Raw genomic sequence first — 18,942 nt, 5'->3', positions numbered from 1 at the left:
ATTAATAAAACAAAAATGAAAAGAATGAGAATATATATTTTATATTATGTCATAGATGTAAAGAATTTTTCAATATAATTTGTTTATTCATTTAATATCATCTTTTGTTCATCTAATTATATATATATATATATATATATATATATAAATTTGAAGTCGATAACTTTTAAGATGAATTTTAGTATTTCTTATGTAATGAAAATGTGAATTTTGTCTTTACTGACTTTGGATGGATTTATCTAATTTGAACGATTTGGGTTTACAATAAAGAAATAAACTTAATTAGAAAATTTAGTTTCAATATTATACATTTTTAATTTGGTTTGTTTATTATATTTGTCTTTGATTTAATATAATTTAAAAAAAAATCAATGTTGTCATTTCCATTAAATTGGTATTAATTCTGTTTGAAAATTTGTAGTATCTAAATTTAAGTATGTCATATTTAGATTATCTTTTACTATAAACACATATTAAATTTCAAGTAAGAGATAATCTAAATTTTGGTATAAGACAAATCTAAATTTTGACACATTTTAACATGTTATATTTTTAAGTAACATTAGTGTTAACTGATTTAACAAAAAATAACACATTCGATCGTTTTTATAAAAATAGAAACTCAATAGATTTTTTTTTAAAGATTTAATTGAGTAAAAAAAAATACAGTAACAAAAAACAATCAAATAATTAAACCTACCAAAATATTTGTTTTAAATTTTGTTATTCCAAAAAGCGAAAATCATCCCTAAAATATTATAATCGAAATGGTTAAGTTTATTGGTTAAGAAAGTGAAGGTCAGTAGCATTGTGGAGATTGAACATTCATGTTCCTGAAAAGAACAACCATAATTGTAATCCAGAGAAGGTTGGAAATATCTTTGGACAGTGAAAAAGCAAAAGAAAACTCACCACAAGAGGCCACCCACTTTCCTTCATGAACACCCAAGTTAATTATGTAAAATATTACAAGTTTTTGAATAATGAATTGGAGTATATTATGATTATCTCTAAAAATAGTGGAAATACCGGTGTATCATTCACCGATGAACTTTTACAAACTTAAATCATGTCCTTTTCAAATTTAGTATAATACATCCAAACTTAATGCTTCTGTGTTGGTAAAGATAATGAAGTGGAAAATGAATGTGGTTGGTATTATCAATATGCACTAAATGCATGAATATAGTTAATGCTGAAACAAGTCTAATATATATTTATACCAACTTTAGACTTTCTGAAGTATTAGAGCAGGGATTTGAATTTTAAATTTAAAAGTAGATAAAAGCACATTCAAGATACCGTTGAAATTTGGAGTGTAGACAATAAAGGAAAACAGATATTTGGTAAGAGAAAAAGCATGCATTGCACTTTTTCCAGGATTTCTTCACTTATTTTGTAGATCTGCATCAAACATTCTCTTCTGTGCTTTGATTCTTTAATACCTTCTACATCTTTTTCATGTTTTTTTTTTTTTTCTGAAGCAAAAACATGAACATCTTTATAATGTTTTTCCTTTCATTTTATTTTCTCTAACACTTTTTTTTTTGGATTTTGTATAGGGTTTGAAGGATCAAATACTTTTACTTTTCTTTCTCCCATGTCTTTTGATGGATTGGGCTATCAAAGAAAAGTCATAGAACTGGAAATTTATCTTCTTGAAAGAACGGGGAAAGATAATTTGATATGGTTTGGAATATCAAAGATTAACAATAAATGTGTAATTTGATATGGTTTCAATGCACCCGATATGATATTTTTATCAGTTTATTTTTAAGCTTTTAAGTTTGATTAATATTTATAATCAAATATATTAAAATAGTTATAATATTTACATATTAAATGAATTTATTATAATTAATAATTAGAATTTAATTTATAAGTATTAATGGTTTAAATTACAATATTAATATATAAATTATATAAAAAATATAAAATATTAATTTTTAAATTATTTTTTATTTTAATATTTAGTTAAAAAAAATAGGTTAACTGGTCAATCTATCTTTTCCGGTCTTTGTCTTATCAACTTGGTGGATTAGACGGCACATAAGGTGATGGGTTAAAAAATTTAATCATAGTTTAGAGCATTGAAGACCAGCTAAAGAAGTTAAGTACTCTTTTTTTAATAAACATATTTATATTTAAAATAAGATGGTAAAATATAAAATAAAAATAAAAATAAAAAGATTATGTCATCATTTGATAAATTTAATATTGACTCATGAATAAATGGATGAAAGTAAAGGTATACTAGTAGAAAATTTTTAATCATTCATAATTTAGTGACAAAAAATATATTTAATAATTAAAGATACTAATTAAAATTTTGATAACTAATATTTTTTATTAATTTATAATAAAAACTAGTTTAGTTATAAATTTAGAGATCCATTATAATCTTTTATTCATAATAAAAACTATTTTAGTTACCGATATTTTTTATTAGTTTATAAGTTGATAAGTGACAAATTATTTATAAGATTAAATATGTTTTTAGTCTCTTAACTTTCGGTAAAAATTAAAATTAGTCGAAACATTAGTCAAATTTAGTTTACCAACTTTAGAAATGTGTGAATTTAGTCTTTTTAATAAAATTTTGTTAAATTTATTTTACGTTTCAAACATTTTTTGATGTTAGGATTTGAGTTGTTTACACTGACACATTTTTGCGTCAATATTAAATGAGAAATGCATTACAAACATCAAATAAAATTTAACAAAATCTTATTACTAATTTATGAGAATTTTATAATTTTATTAGAAATAATTACTCATGGACCTGCCAATTAAAATTTGTATGAAAAATTAAAAAAAAAAATATTTTTTTACAAAATTTTATAACAAATTTACATATAAAATCTCACAAAATATTAAAAATTATAATAGTGATAATAAAGTATTTTAATATATATAATTATTTTTATTTATTCAATTAAAAACATTAATTAATTAATTAGAAGTATTCATACGATTAAATATATTTTTAATATTTATTTGAATATGTAAACAAAATAATTTTGAAAAGTAAAAAATAAAAGAAAGGCAGCTAACCTCTTTTTTGATGAGACAAGTCTCTTTTTTGATGAGACAAGTTACGGTTTTTAGCCTGTTTTGTTATGGGGGAGAAGTCGAACCCAATGGTAGGTTTAGTCAAAAGGGACGGACTAACAAATTTTACCACCTTTATTATAGAAGGATTGTAAAAATTATTTAACATTCTGAAAACATTTGGTAGTAGCCTAATTCTAATACATCACTCCAATCAATAAAACGGAAAAAGAAAAGAGATTAAACTTTATTTTTTATTAATCTTAATATATTTGTGTATTTTATTAATCTTTTATTTATTGTTATATTTCTTTATTTTATATATTTATATTATAAATTTATATTTATATTATTTAATTCATCTCTAATTACGCATAGAGTATTTTAATTATTTATTTTATTTTATTTATTTCATTGTTAATTTTGTAATTATGTCATTTTACTTATTTTTATTTAAGCATGCATATTTTTATTAAATTTATTTGTATATCATTATTATTTAATTTATCTTAAATTACGGGTAATTTTTATTAAATGTATATTTATATCATTTAATTTATCTTTAATAATATACTAAATTTTTTATTAAATTTTTTATATTTATATAATTTAATTTATCTTGACATAAATTTTTTTATTAAATTTATAATTACATTATTTAATTTATTTTTGGTTATGTATTGAACTTCTTTACTAAATATGTTATTGTGTCATTTAATCTTCAATTACGATTTTCTTTATTAATTTTACAACTATGCTATTTAATTTATAACTATGTTATTTAGTTTATTTTCAGTTATTTATCTTTTTTTTATTAAGTTTATATTTATATATTTGATTTATGACTGGTTAATGTTAATCTTCTTCACTGAAATTATATTTTATGTCATCAAATTTATTTTCGTTCTTTCTTTATTAAATTTATAATCGTGTTGTTAAATTTATCTTCAGTTATATAATTATTTTTTATTAAATTTATAATTATGTTACTTAAGTTATTTCTATTTATGTATTGTTTCTTTGATATTATTATTTTTATTTGCTTGAGTGACCCATATTATTCATTTAAAAGTTTTTAATTATCATATTTTATAATTTAAAATAATAATACATATAAAGTAATAAAATAATAATGCAAAAGTATATATTTTTTGTTAGATAAATTTGGATAAAAAAACTACTTATATGCTCGATTATTATTTTTATATTTTTTGTATGTGTTTAAATAATGTGTATAAAAATTATTAGTTAAGACAAATATGATTAATCATTAATATATTATGTGATCCTTGGAAATATAAAAGAATATGTCGATTAAGAAAGAGTAAAGTTTCATCGCAATAAGTTAAGATCATGCTAATATATTAGTATTTGTATTTGGAAAGTTAGATTACAGCATACTTCAAGGTGAAAGACAAAAATCATATGTAGTGAAGTCTACGAAAATATTTATCAAGTAGTTGAATATTTGTATAATTCAGAATAATGCTTAAACTAGATTTTTATATGTCGAATTTGAGACTATTTAATACATGTTCAGAATTACTAATGTTAGGTACTAAAAAAATATTTCTTTTGTGGACCGTTGACAAATGATCGATATTCTCAAAAAGAAAAAAATATAATGATTGTGTCAATGTTTTTAACGAAAAAAAATTCAACTACGTAATCTCTTACAAATTAATATTTATTGTGGATAATCAAAAGTGGAATATATTTGATAAAGTGGAGTTGAATCTTGTAGTTGTTGTAGGTCAAATCTTAGACACTCATTGTTTGTTTGTGTATTAAGTTTATTAATATTAATATCTTTTAACGTTTTTCTTTAATATCTAACTATTGTATGAGTAGTAGAAGCAAAATCTTCTCTTCAGTAAGAATTGTTCATGAAGAACTTAATTTTGATACATTGAGAGGTATTAAATATATCAATAATCTTTTATTTTAGTGTAAAACTATTATTAAAACTTATATACTTTTGTAATATACTATAAGTAATTATAAAATGTAACATATAGACATAGGGGTGTGTACATACAATGTTCTTTATAAGAAAGTTTTATTACATTTCTTTAATTCAAACATGTCTCTTCTCCATCTAAAATTTTCAATTTAGCTTTCTTCTTCCCAATCCCACCATACTCACTTCGTATCTTTTTTAATGTATAAAGTTCTATAGTTAAAGGTGGTTGTTGATTATATATATACCTCACTACACAATTTTACCTTATTGCCCTCTCGATCATATCCTTTTTCTTGTTGGAAATCACGCGATAGAAAAAAATAATCTATCTAGAAAAAGTACAACCATAAATAAAAACAAAAATATAAATAAAATCATATAAGAGATTTAACGTAGTTCCACACCTCAAAACCTACATCCATAAATATTTAACATATATTACTTAATATGTAATTTTTTAAACAAAAACTCCAAACTTTCAAATAATTTCTTTTGACAAAAGCTGTAAACATTCACATACATTTTTCTTGCCAAAATTGCAAACATTCTCATACAATTTTTTTGGCAAAAATTATAAACCTTATGGTGCAATTTTTCTAGACAAAATATCAAATTCTTCAATGATACAACTACCCAGTTCCTTCATACACATGAGAGATCTATCGAATTGTGGTGATCACGTTCAAATAAACTATTAGCATAGTTCAGCACCTCAAGACCTACATCCATGAATATTTAACATATATTATTACTTAATATGTAATTTTTCAAACAAAAACTGCAAACTTTCAAATAAATGTTTTTAAAGTTGCAAACATTTTCGTACACTTATTTTTGCCAAAATTGCAAACCTTCTCATACAATTTTTTTGGCAAAAATTGTAAATCTTATAGTGGAGTTTTTCTAGACAAAATATCAAACTCTTCAATGATACAACTACCCAGGTCCTCCATAGACCTAAGAGACTTATTGAATTGTGGTGATCACGTTCAAATCAACTATTCATTTTTATAATATTTTTCTTGTGCTTCCTTCTTCATATTACTCGATATAAGAATTTGGTGAATACCCACTTGTGAACCACATATCCTCTTTTCACAAAAAATCTCACATGCTTTGAAACAAACATCTAACATAGTGCCAACATGTCCTCTTGAACCACTCTTGCCACAAGTGATTTGCAAGGATTCATTATCAGTGACAATCTTAATCGTCACAATACCTCACCATCTTGCACATCTTACATCTTACTCATTGTCGGCAACTTTCACATCATTATTAACTTATTGATACTCAAGGGAAATTCATCACCAACACCATCCCGGTCAAGCTAGACCCAACCATAAATGCATCAACGAAGTCATTACAAAAAAATAAAATAAAAATGATCAAGACTAATCTCTCTTCAAAGACAAGATCAAGACTAATCAATACTAACCTCTCCCCAAAAGGTAACAACGTTGATACTGGCAAATATTGCAAACTTTTTCTAGAGAAAATCGGAAGCTTCACATACAATTTTCTAATGAAAATTGAAAATTTTCTCATATATTTTTCTGACAAAAAATACAAACCTTACAATTTTTTTAGACAAAATTACAAATTTTTCGATGACACACAATCAATCAAATCCCACACACATCTAAGAAACCTATTAAATTATGATAATCACTCTTAAATCAGATCATTTTTATAATAACTTTCTTTTTCTTCCTTTTTCATATTACTCCATGTAAATTTTTTATAAATACCTACTTAAGAACCGACACTTAAGAACCGACACTCTTCATGTTATCTTGAAACCATATTGGTATTAATTATTGGTACATATACCATCTCCTTTTCTCTAGAATATCTCATCAAAATGTCTTTGATTGCCTAGTCCCCACATTCACTTGACCTACAAATACTTACACGTATGTGTCTCTTCTTAACTATGCGCATCAAATATTCATAAAATATTTTTAATATATTTTAAAATTTTGAAATCAATAACCATAAAGTATTTTAAAGGCACGTGAGAGGAACATAAAAGAAGATATCTAGCAGAGAATCAAATTCCACAAGATTTCTTATTTTTATATTTTACAGATATATTATATAAAAGATGTTTTCTAAAGATATAATTTTATATGTTTTTTACTTTAACGTCATAACAACACACGATTTCTTATTTTTATATTTTAGAGTTCATTTCTTGTTTAAAGTTTATAAGACTTTTAAATTTTTATATAAACTTATCTTTTAATCTTTAACTATATTTTTAATACATTTTTCAAAAAAAAATTATGTTTTCTTAAAATTTTATACGATCATATATTTTTTTATTGATTCTTTATTTTGAAATATTTGTTAATGTTTTAATTAAAGAGTGAAAAATAATGTTTTTAATTACTTCTAGTCTTTAAATTTTTTATGTGAAAATATTTTTTATTTTGAAATTTTTAGATAATTTTTCTTTTAAATGTTTACGAAATTTATTTTTTTAACAAATAAATATATGTATTTTTAATTTTAATTTATTAATAAAATTAAATAGAAAAATATTATTATATAATTCAGTAATATAAATTTTAATTTTAGATTTTTTTTATAATTTGATGAATAATTTTATATATTATTAAAATTTTATAATAATATTTTCTTAAGAATTTGATAAGTAAATTAAAATTAAAAAAAATATATTTATTTATTTATATAAATAATTTCTAATAATAAATTTATCTAAACATCTCAAATTGAAAAGTATTTTCACCTAAGAAATAAAAAAATATTTTTTTTATTGATTAAATTATTAATAAATATCTCAAAATAAAGAATATATAAATAATATAAGATTGTATAACAAATTTAAGAAAAAATTTTGATAAAAATCATTAGCTATATTATTAACAAACAGTTTAAAATAAAAAAAATATGTTTATATAAATTTTTTGAAATATATAAAAACTACAAACTTCAAAACGTTTGTAATATTTCAAAAATTTGTCTACATCAGTAATTTAAACAAAGATTACAGTATTTTCGTAAAACAAAACCTTGTTTTTGTTAATGAAACCTTTCATACATGTTTGTGTTAAAAGTAGAAAAGGAATTGAAGGTTCATGTTGATATGAAAGAAAAAAAATAAGCTGCAATAATTGTAGTTGATTATTAAAATTACGTGCTTCAGGTTTGTTTCACATCATGCTACGTAACGCAATGCAAGCACATGTGCGTTTACATGAAATCAGTTGCTGTTGCGAATAGTTTGATTTTCTGATGGTTAACTTTGAAAGTTTTTTATCAATTAGAAACGATTTTATAATATATAAATGAATGTAAATTTTATATTTTAAACTGATTTTATGAAATTAATTTAAATTTAAAATTTGTTTTGTATTTCTGCATTAAAAAAATATATTTTGGATCGACCATTCTTCTAAAATTTAGAATTATGTTTGAGATCGAATAATTAAGAATGCACTTACATATATGATTAGTGTAACATAGGCGCGACAAGTGCTGTCGCGTATCTGTGTATGATTTTTTAAATATACATAATTATATTTATTAAAAATAAAGTGAAATATATCAGAACAGATAAAAGAATAAACATTGATAAATAAAGAAGAAAATAAAAAGCAAAAACATCTGATTTTATAAAAAGTTTATAAAAGTAACGGTCAATTTTTAAAAATTTAATAAATTATTATATTTAAAGGGTAAAATCAGTATTTTGAAAAATGAACACAAAAAAGAAAATCTCCTTTATATATTACTAGATTTATCAACCAATGCGCAAAACTTGATTTTTATGTATTTTAATGAATGTTAAACTATTTAGAAAGATGTTTTATTCGACCTCTGTATGATATAAGAAGAATAAAATAGTTACTTAATTCACAACCTAAGTCAAAACTCAGCTAAAGGAATATTTCTTCCGAGGATGACACATTATTGTACCGGTAAAGTAAAGAAAAATATTTATGAATACCAAAAACTTACATTAATATTTAGTATATATTTAAAGAGAAAGAAAAAATATAAATTTACAAATAACATGATATGATAATAAAAAAATTAAACATATAATAAACAGATAAAACTAAAATATATGTATATCATTGTTATAAATTAAAAAAATAATCACTACACAACAAAAATATTAATATTTTAATTTTTTGACATAAAATATTATATTTTTGAATTATCAAGATAATTGTCTGTTGGATGACCATCCTACTCCTACTATAGTTTTCGTAGGTTGCTGTCCGTAGGCAGGGCCCTAGTTTTTTTTTGCGGAAGAAAAAGTTGCTTGCAAGAACACGGAACTAAATAAGGCACGTTAATGTTTTTGTTTTTATTTATTTAAAACAAGCATGATACCCGTGCCTACGCACGGGTCTATATTTTTATTTGTATATGAATTTATTTGTGTTACATTTTAAAGTTGATATAATAATTAATATATAAAAGAATAATAGTGTTTAAAATTTGTTATTGTAAACTTTGGTCCCGTATAAAATAAAAACACTAAAATTGTTAAGACTACTAATATTGATAATAATTATAATAACAATACTATTAATAATAAGAAAAAAAATGACCAACAAAAAATAAAATTATACTGCATTGTTAACTTTTGATTTAGAAGATAGTGTTGGCTAATAAATAGTAAAATAACACTCAATCCACTCTATTCGATAGAGTCCTATTAACATTTCATTTTTTGGTTTAAAATTTAATATAACACATAAATTTATTTAAATTCCTAATTCATACCATACTTAAATCCTAGTGTACACACACACATACATACATACATACATATATATATATATATATATATATATATATATATATATATATATATATAAATAAGATATTGTTATCAAACATTAACTCTCAATTAATTGTTTGGTACGACACACATGTTTTATGAGTTAGTTATATATTATATTAAAAATGAAATGTATATGTACTTATAATTGTTAAAATAAAATATAGTATATTGTGAACTTTGGTCTCGTGTAAAGTATTGTCCACACATGAATTTATTTAAATTCCTAATTCATACCATACTTAAATCCTAGTGTACACACACACACATACATACATACATACATACATACATATATATATATATATATATATATATATATATATATATATATATATATATATATATATAAGATATTGTTATCAAACATTAACTCTCAATTAATTGTTTGGTAAAGTAATTGTTTGGTACGACACACATGTTTTATGAGTTAGTTATATATTATATTAAAAATGAAATGTATATGTACTTATAATTGTTAAAATAAAATATAGGTATATTGTGAACTTTGGTCTCGTGTAAAGTATTGTCCACACATGAATAATCAATTTAAAGAAAAATGGAGAAATGCAAACATATTTTGAGATGATATCTCTATTAAAAAAAGTTAGAAAAGCCTGAAATTGATGTTAAAAAGTTTTAAACAAAAATACATGCATATGTTGTTATCAACATAGACATTGAATTTATAATAAAAGTTAAACATAATATAACAAATATGAAATTATTATAGTAATTAATTTTGTTTTTAATATTCAATAAATGATTAATTTTGATTTTAATTTTGTTTTTAGAAGTTTCTTCACACTACGTAAATCTATAAAGGTTACTTAGAAATTTAGAACTTAAAAAACACAAACAATTTTAAAGATATATGTATATAAACAATAATTAATACTTTAGAGAATATATAAAAGGTAAAAGTTATTTTTATTACAATTATAAAATATAGTTTTAATTTAAAAGAAAACTTATCACCTTTTTCTGCGAACTATTTAAAATAATTTGTAATCTGATCTTTTGTGATTCAGATTTATTTTTGAAAAACTTACATAAAACATTCTAAAATAAAATTATAACTGTCTTTTTTATGTAAATCAAAAATGATTTTTTCATGAAAAATAAATAACTAAAACAAACCGAACACTTAATTTTGCTGACAAACAATAACTTACGAAATTCATTTACATTTAAGAATATGAACGCATATGAACGCATATGAACGTTGTTTTTACTATCGAAATCTGAAACTTATGAAGCTTTATGTATTTGCTTCATGGCAATTTCTAATATTTCTTGCTCCATCTTTATTTTATTCTTGATGTATTTTGCTCTTTCTATAAATGTAATCACAAAAATCACGTCAGTGAGGCTAAATGAATCACTTAAGAAAATTATATCTTCCTTGCTCAATATTCTAATGTCTTCTACCTTTCAGATAAACAGCGGGAAAATATTTACTATTGTCAAATTAAGTCATATCATGGTTTATAATAAGTAATTCTGAAATCTACAATTCAATTTCTTCAACAATAAAAAAAGAGAATAGGGACAGGAATATAAATGGAAGCTATAGTTTTCTCTCGTCCAATTCTTCAAATGTATACCATTTCTTTAACAAATTCATTCATTTTCACTCAATACAATACATACAAATGCCAACAAATCAAGGAAAGGGATAGAGAGTATTGTTCAAAAAAACTATCAACTACTACAACAAATGGCAAATTACAGAGGAGGATGGACGCATGTTGTAGACTGTAACACTTTTGAAGCACTTTTGTACACAGGGTAACTTCTCTGTTCATTCAAATCAATCCATCGGATCCTTTTGGAAAACCCAAATTTCCTAATTCAGCTTCTCTTATTTAGAATGATGGAAATCATTCGCGTGAAGTTTGGTTCTGCTTGATCAAGGCATCACTATATATAGCCACCACGTTAGAGAAGACAACAAAGACTATCATAACAATAGATAAAATCTTGTCTGATCTAGTTGCAATGTTGTAGCAATCCTTGCACGGTTAAATGATGGTTGTAAATACATTAAACAGGCCAAAATCAAATTCTTAGCATGAATATATAGAAAGAATCAATAAGGGAGACTTACAACAATTAGAAGACTTTCTTCAATCTCTATTAGTACTCCTTGAACATTTCCATTCTGTAAAGATTACATGCTAGTGATCTTGGATAACCAAAACAATGGTGAATGCAATGTTAACCATCAAGTTTTCAACTACCAGAACAACCTATTGATCAAGAAAAAAGGAACTGAAAACATATTTATAAATAAAAGAACATGTTGTGTTTGGAATTGAAATAGCAGGATTCTCATGGGCTTATTCATATATTTGATTCGACAGTAGTTGCACCAAAGTGAAAATTGTTGGCTATTTAATTCCATATGATTTCATCTAGCATGTAGGTGACTGTTTTAAATAAAGAGAAATATTTAAAAATGAAAGAAAAAAAATCAGTAATATGCAGGACACAATGTTAGATAAAAGTCAATAAAAAGAAGTTAGGAAGAAAGGTTGTAACCTTTATAAAATGAGATACTCATGGAAAATGGCCTTTTGTCCATATCATTGGTAGCCTGAGAAAATAGTAAGGTAAAACAGGGAGAGAAGTTATGGAACCCTCCCAAACTGTTCATAAAAAAATTATGATTAAACAACACTATATTTTTATCAATAGACAACACTATATTAGAAATAAAATAGTAAAAATGATAAAAGTCCACCTTTGGAACTCTTTGTGATTTCATCCAAGATCTTCTCCTCATCAAGCAATAACTTTTGCAGTTTTAGAATATTGTCCTCAAGTTTTGGTATCAAATCAGTGGATTCCTCGCCCTTTTTCATAAGGGCTTCAATTTTGGATGAATCCTGACATACAAAGTAGAAACAAAAGAATTATATGTCTCATTGCAATGAACTATGACTTGCTTCTCTACCTTTTCTAGTTTATCCTCTAGCTTTTTGATCTTCTGACTTATGTGCTTAAAATCTTTCTGGTAGTTAACATCATGCCTTTCAAACTCCTTGAACTCTTCCTTACACTTCCTCATATCATTGTCTAACTCTTGAAAATGAAAGAAGTTAATAATGACAAGATTACCACCTCAAAAGCTTATTATTAAGAATTAATGCACAACAATATAACTATGAAAACTGATTCAATTACAAAATCCATGTCATTCATCCCAGAGAAACCCTGGAGCAAAGACAACACATTATTGAAAAATTACCCAATAATATATTCATTAGCAAAATAAATAAAAAAGCCAACAGCTAGGGAGACCTTCATGAAGGACCACATCAATGAAATCAACTTGTCTAAGCATTGGTAAACTATTTCTTTCCTTCTCATCAAGCTTTGCAACCAATTTTGTGGCCTCAATAAGGATCAAGCTTCTATAAGACAACAATAAAGATCAATTAATAATTGAAGCATTAATTTAAAAAGATTAAGTTAAACTATCTAAATGAATCATGCCTTCAACATATGCATGAGGAAACTGCTTACTATATAGACCCACATGTGGATGTTGTCATCCTTTGGAATCCATGCATATCCTATATGTCACCAACAACATTTCACAAAAAAAAGAGCTTAAATCAGTTTGAAAGAATTAGCAACATTTTACTTTTGACATCCCCTCTGTCAACAACAACTACAAAAGTTCAGTAAAAGGAAAAATGAGAAGCATTTGAAGCATAAAAAAAAGACTAAAACTCAAATCTTTTTTAATCTTTTTTTGCAAACTACCTTAAATCCTTGCCTCCAAGCCTCGTTTCTCCAAACCTGAAAAATTCAAAACCAAAAGTTCTCAAAAAATTAACCCAAAATTGCTTTAAAGATTTAACCTTTCTTCAACTTTCTTTAAAAGGGAATCAACATAACACAAAAATTGTAGCTCATAATGTGATAGAACTTGGAATGTTGGATAAGTGGAGGATAAGGAACCTGCAATGTTGGCTAAAATGAAAACTTGAAGTACTTCCCATTCCAGTTAAAAAAAGTACTTTTGGTTAATCGGAGCCGGAACCATTGAATACCAAAATAAAAAATTTATACATTCAATCCTGCACCATAAAAACTTCAGTTAATAAACAATCCCGTAAAACCATAAGTTTAAGAAGAATGGAAAGTCTAAAAATTGAAACTATAAAGAATAATAAAAAAAAATGTTACCTTTCTTTCAACCCACAATATTATTCCATAAAACTGAATTTTCAAGAACACCATATATGTGGATCATTGCATGCATTAATCTGGAGTACCCAGACAACGCTTTCAAAACAGAAACACTAAAAGAAGGGTGTGGTTGGTTATGAGAAAAAAGTGGGTTGATAAAAAAAGGGTGTGTTTTAGGGTTAGGAAGGGAGAAAGAAGAAGGGGGAAGATGGTCTGAGGAGATTTGGCAGCAAAAGGACGAACAATTTAAGAAAAAAAAATTATGAATTTTTTTGAATGCCGTGAGCGGGAGAAATTGAGAGAAGAAAGAATGGAGACAGAAATCTGAAAAGAAAGGTCAAATGGGATTTTACAGAAAAACCAACGATGGGACAGGTGTCACTCGTTTAAATTGGGTTATTTGAGTAAAATCCAGAAGTGTTACTGAACCACCAGTGCAGATCACGGACCATTTTTAGAAAAAGTTAAACTGATCAAAAAACCAAATAAATGGACAGGTGTCAACGAATTAAATAAGGGTATTTGGGTATTTTCCAGAGATATTTGTTTTCATATATTTTAGATACTCAATATTTTAGAGCATATAATTTTCTGATATCATCCTTTTCCGTTTAAACAACAGATCTTACATAATGAAATATATTTAATAAATATGAATTTTATAGATTTAGGGTTATTATTAAAATAAACGATAATCATGGAAAAGTTTTTTAAAATAATAATTTTACAGTATATTACTTTTATTAATCCAATTAAGATAATTTTACAGTATGTTATTGTTATTAATCCAACTATTTCATCAGATGTCGAATTCAATAAAAAAAAATGTCAATAATTAAATGGTTATTTATATATTATAAATTATCTATACTATTATATAAAAAGTTATCAAGTTTTTACTTAGTTTTTTAATTTTATGTTTTAATAAGTAATATTTTTTTACTTAAAATAATTATTTTACCAACTTTATTCTTTAAACAATACTTGTTAAAATTTAATCATTTTTTATTTGATATTTCCGTTTAAATTTAATATTTTTTAAATTAAAATAATTATCTATAGTTAAATTATAAAAATTATTTATGTTTACTTTTATAATTACTAGAGTTAGATTTAAAGTTATTTTGTGTATACGAATTTGGACTTTACTTTAAAAAATTATTAAAAAGTTCCAAAACTTAAACTATAAGAAAAAATTTATTTAAATATTATATATATATATATATATTATCATTACTCTTCTTTTTTATTTACTTAAGTTGGGTACGGACTCAAATGCAATTACTTATAAAACTAGCGAACACACAGGCGCGACAACGACTGTATATTCGCATTTTTTAATTTTTAAGAAATTTAAAATCAATAACAAATGTATAATTTTTAAAATAGTTGTTAAATATAAAATTAAAAAAAATAAGATATGTAAAAAGAAAATTTAAATAATGATTTAAGACAAAAGAGAGGAATGATTAAAAGAAAATAAAGATATATAAAAAGAAAAATGATTAAAAATTATTTATAAAATAATTAATTTTTAAAATAACTAAGGGTAAAACGGGTATTATGAAATATGGATACAAAAAGAGGAATCCCCTTTATTGTTACTAGCGTAATACAGACGCGAACTGTATACATTTTTTAAATATGCGTGATATTATATTAACAGGTGATAATATTATAATGTTATTAAGTTAATATATATATATATATATATATATATATATATATATATAAATTATATTTATTAAAAATAAAGTGAAATATATTAGAACAGATAAAAGAATAACCATTGATAAATAAAAAAAGGAAGAAGCAGAGACATCTGACTAGCATAAACACAGGCGCGATAGCGCCTGTGTGTATATATTTTTTAAATATACGTGATATTATATTAGTAGGTAATAATATTGTAATATTATTAAGTTGTTATATAAACTAAAATTATATTTATTAAAAATAAAGTGAAATAATCATTGATAAATAAAGAAGAAGAGAAGAAGAAGCAGAAATAGTCGAATTTATAAAAAAATTATAAAAGTAACGGTCAATTTTTAAAAAATAAAAAAATTATTATATTTAAAAGGTAAAATTAGTATTTTGAAATGTGGACATAAAAAGAGAAATCCCCTTCATATATTCTTATAGATTATAGATAATTCATTTTCGAATTGAGCATTCTAAAATGGTTCCAAACATACGCCCATGAAACTCTGGAATCTGGCTTGCTTGCTGAAACTCTGGGATTTGGTTTGCTTCTTGTTGGGAGAAAAGAGCAAAGAAGAAGAACAACGAAGATGAACAAGATGAAGTGAGGAAGTGCAGTTATGAAGGTTGTGCAGTAGGGAAGGAAGAAGAAGGAAAGATTTTATTTTATTTCTTATTTTTTTAACATCATTTCATAAGGTTGATGGGAGAATTTTAAAATTTAGGGAGTGCAGTAAGGAAAAATGATGGTGCAGGAAGAAATTCGCTGATATGAAAGCATGGAAGGAACTGGGTCACGCTTGAAATTGACCCAATAGCAAAAGATTAAATTGCAAATTTAAATTTAGAGAGTTTACCTGAATTGACGGAAGCAGAAGGACGTGGAGAATGGTGAGAATTCAGTGGAATTAAGGGTGTGTTTGAAAACACTTTGAAAAAATTGATTTTAATCGATTTAGGAGAATCAATTTTGATTAATGGAGAAATTATAAAGAATTGTCTCTCTTTGATATGAATTTTTTATTTATAATTGATTTTGGATGTATCCAAATAATTTATTAATATAAATTAATTTTAAGAATTGATTTTAGGTATTTCTAAAATGAAACCAAACATGAACTTTTTCTATGAAAGGAGGCTTTCGGCTGATTATTATGCAGTTTTTCTATGACTGTATTTAGCATATCATATAGTCTTTTTAACTATACATTTAGTCCTGAAATGATGACATACATTGTCAAGTATACTAAAAAATTCTAATTACAAAATAAAATATTGTTTTTTATGAGATTTGAATAATGCAAGAATAATACAGTAATAAATCCACAAATTAAATAATACAAACGAAACAGGTTAAAATTGTTACAGTATAATTCTCGAATTGAGGAGGGTATTAACCCCACAAAAAAAATGAAAAATAGGAATTTTGGAATCAAATAGGTTTATGAAAAGAAACGAGGTTTTAAATTTTCACAAAATAATAGTCATGAATAGGAGAAGTTATAACCCTCCATTAAAAAACTTCCACAATATAAACCTGGTATCAGGGGTGATAGAGAACTTCCACAAATAACTTGTGGGGAATCTATATGTGGAGTTTTGAAAAACCTCTCCAAATTATTTTGTGGAGGATAAAAACTCCGTTAAACGAAATAAAAACCTCCGCAATTTTTTTTTTGTAATGATTTTAAATTAGACCAATGTAGCAAATTAGAATGGTCTAGCAAACATGTTTAGGCTCTATGGAAAAGCTTGAGAATAGTCAAAAAAGTGAAAAAGGTCACGTACAATATAATGATGGGAGAGAATTGTTTATAAATGTATATCAGAACATTCTTTATCATATAGGACGATAGCCTTGTGATTATTCGTGAGTATACTTATTTATTTGCTTAAATAAGAATAGAAGAGACTAGATAAGAAATACTACTTCTTGTGACTGCGTAACCCTAAAAAGAAGTTTTAAGTACACTATCTTTGGTGTTAAGTACAATATATATTATGGTTGTTTTTTAGTTTATGTTCTTGTATGTCTATGTATTTGTACGTCAAAACACAATTATAATACAATAACTTAACACAAACATGAAAAAAAAGTGAATTAACAATTTAATTAAATACGTAAGATATTTAAATTTCTAGTAACCTCTCTTTAATTTTGAATTGCAATTTTCTACGAATTTTTATAATAACCGGATATGTTTGTTTTCGTTTAAACTGATCATCAAACGAACTAGACAATCATATCACTATTGAATTTTATAAAAGATCATGATACCACATTGAATTCAAAATCTTGAGATTATGTGCTTGCGGGGGGTTTTTACTTTTATATATTATTTAACTTTTTCTTTTTACTTAATGTAATACTTTTAATTTATATTTGGACTCCTTGCATATCTCAACAACTCAATAATACATCTCTAATTACTCTCTGCATAATGTATGGTGTCCTTAAACAAATTATAACAAGGGTTAATCGTTACATGTTAACAAATGTACCAAATCGTACAAATAATAAAAGGGATGAGTCTGGATATTCTATTCCACAAGGACTAATATGGTTTAAACTAATTAGTTAATGATAGGAGGAAAGAATAACAAAACATTTTAAGTTGAGATAAAACAATAATAAATTCAAAATTAAATTGTAAAGACTAAAAGGAATTGGCACAATGAAAACAAAGAATTTGATTGAGAAAAAATATCAGATAAAAGTTTCATTAGGGTTGAATTTCATGATCCAATTCAAAGCAAAAACACCAAATAATATTTTTATAATTCTTACTTTCACATTCACACCTTATGTAACAAGTCCTAATATCTTAGGGGCAAGTCTAAACTTTTATAAGAACCCTAATATCTTAAACATTTTCTTATTACTGAGTTCGCATTAATGATTAAAATTCTAATGTTATAAATGACCATTGATGTACTCTATGTGTCTAGATGCATAATCCAATTAGTTGTTTATTTCTAGTGTAGGTTATAATATTATGTCCAATGATTAGATATCCACAAATATGCAATCAATGATTATCATATAGTTACAATTAAAACAAAAATAAAACACAAGAGTTATGAAAAAGAATTATATTGATTAATGAAATTCATACTGATTTAAGAATACACTATACCCAATCCATATATATCTTTTAATATTTGGAGGTGATTCCATATCTTTGAATTATTCTTCAAC

General features: G+C 24.3%; 1 protein-coding gene across 17 annotated transcripts; it reads right to left on the bottom strand.

Moving 5' to 3' along the window:
- Nucleotides 1-11,427: 11,427 nt before the first annotated feature.
- LOC114189127 (structural maintenance of chromosomes protein 4-like) lies at nucleotides 11,428-14,332 on the bottom strand. Of its 17 annotated transcripts, none has more exons than XR_014995747.1 (9): nucleotides 14,037-14,330; nucleotides 13,809-13,927; nucleotides 13,611-13,646; nucleotides 13,368-13,417; nucleotides 12,796-13,255; nucleotides 12,583-12,727; nucleotides 12,381-12,487; nucleotides 11,947-12,088; nucleotides 11,428-11,759 (listed from the first exon to the last, which is right to left on the bottom strand). XR_014995747.1 is itself a non-coding variant. In XM_085674564.1 (8 exons), exons 5-7 carry the CDS (start codon nucleotides 12,907-12,909, stop codon nucleotides 12,399-12,401), a joined length of 348 nt encoding a protein of 115 aa, XP_085530690.1. In that variant the 5' UTR covers nucleotides 12,910-13,255; nucleotides 13,368-13,417; nucleotides 13,611-13,646; nucleotides 13,809-13,927; nucleotides 14,037-14,330; the 3' UTR covers nucleotides 11,428-12,088; nucleotides 12,381-12,398. The 17 variants fall into 17 exon arrangements, 7 of the variants coding, with proteins under 7 accessions (XP_085530690.1, XP_085530693.1, XP_085530695.1 ...); XR_014995745.1 differs by having other exon boundaries at nucleotides 11,428-11,851; nucleotides 11,947-12,000; XR_014995748.1 differs by having other exon boundaries at nucleotides 11,947-12,000.
- Nucleotides 14,333-18,942: the final 4,610 nt, after the last annotated feature.

This window comes from Vigna unguiculata, chromosome 6, assembly GCF_037176805.1.
Source record: "Vigna unguiculata cultivar grain cowpea cultivar isolate G323 ecotype 2 chromosome 6, ASM3717680v1, whole genome shotgun sequence".
Lineage (NCBI taxonomy): Eukaryota > Viridiplantae > Streptophyta > Magnoliopsida > Fabales > Fabaceae > Vigna > Vigna unguiculata.
The sequence above is the reverse complement of the archived record's forward strand: the minus strand, read 5'-3'. Positions and strand labels throughout refer to the sequence as shown.

Excerpts from the sequence above, each read along its gene's own strand:
- LOC114189127 (XM_085674565.1), bottom strand. The coding sequence starts at position 12,909 with ATGAGGAAGTGTAAGGAAGAGTTCAAGGAGTTTGAAAGGCATGATGTT. Across the intron at positions 12,728-12,795 it reads TAGAGGATAAACTAGAAAAG|GATTCATCCAAAATTGAAGC; the intron begins GTAGAGAAGCAA and ends TTTGTATGTCAG. Across the intron at positions 12,488-12,582 it reads AATCACAAAGAGTTCCAAAG|TTTGGGAGGGTTCCATAACT; the intron begins GTGGACTTTTAT and ends TTTTATGAACAG.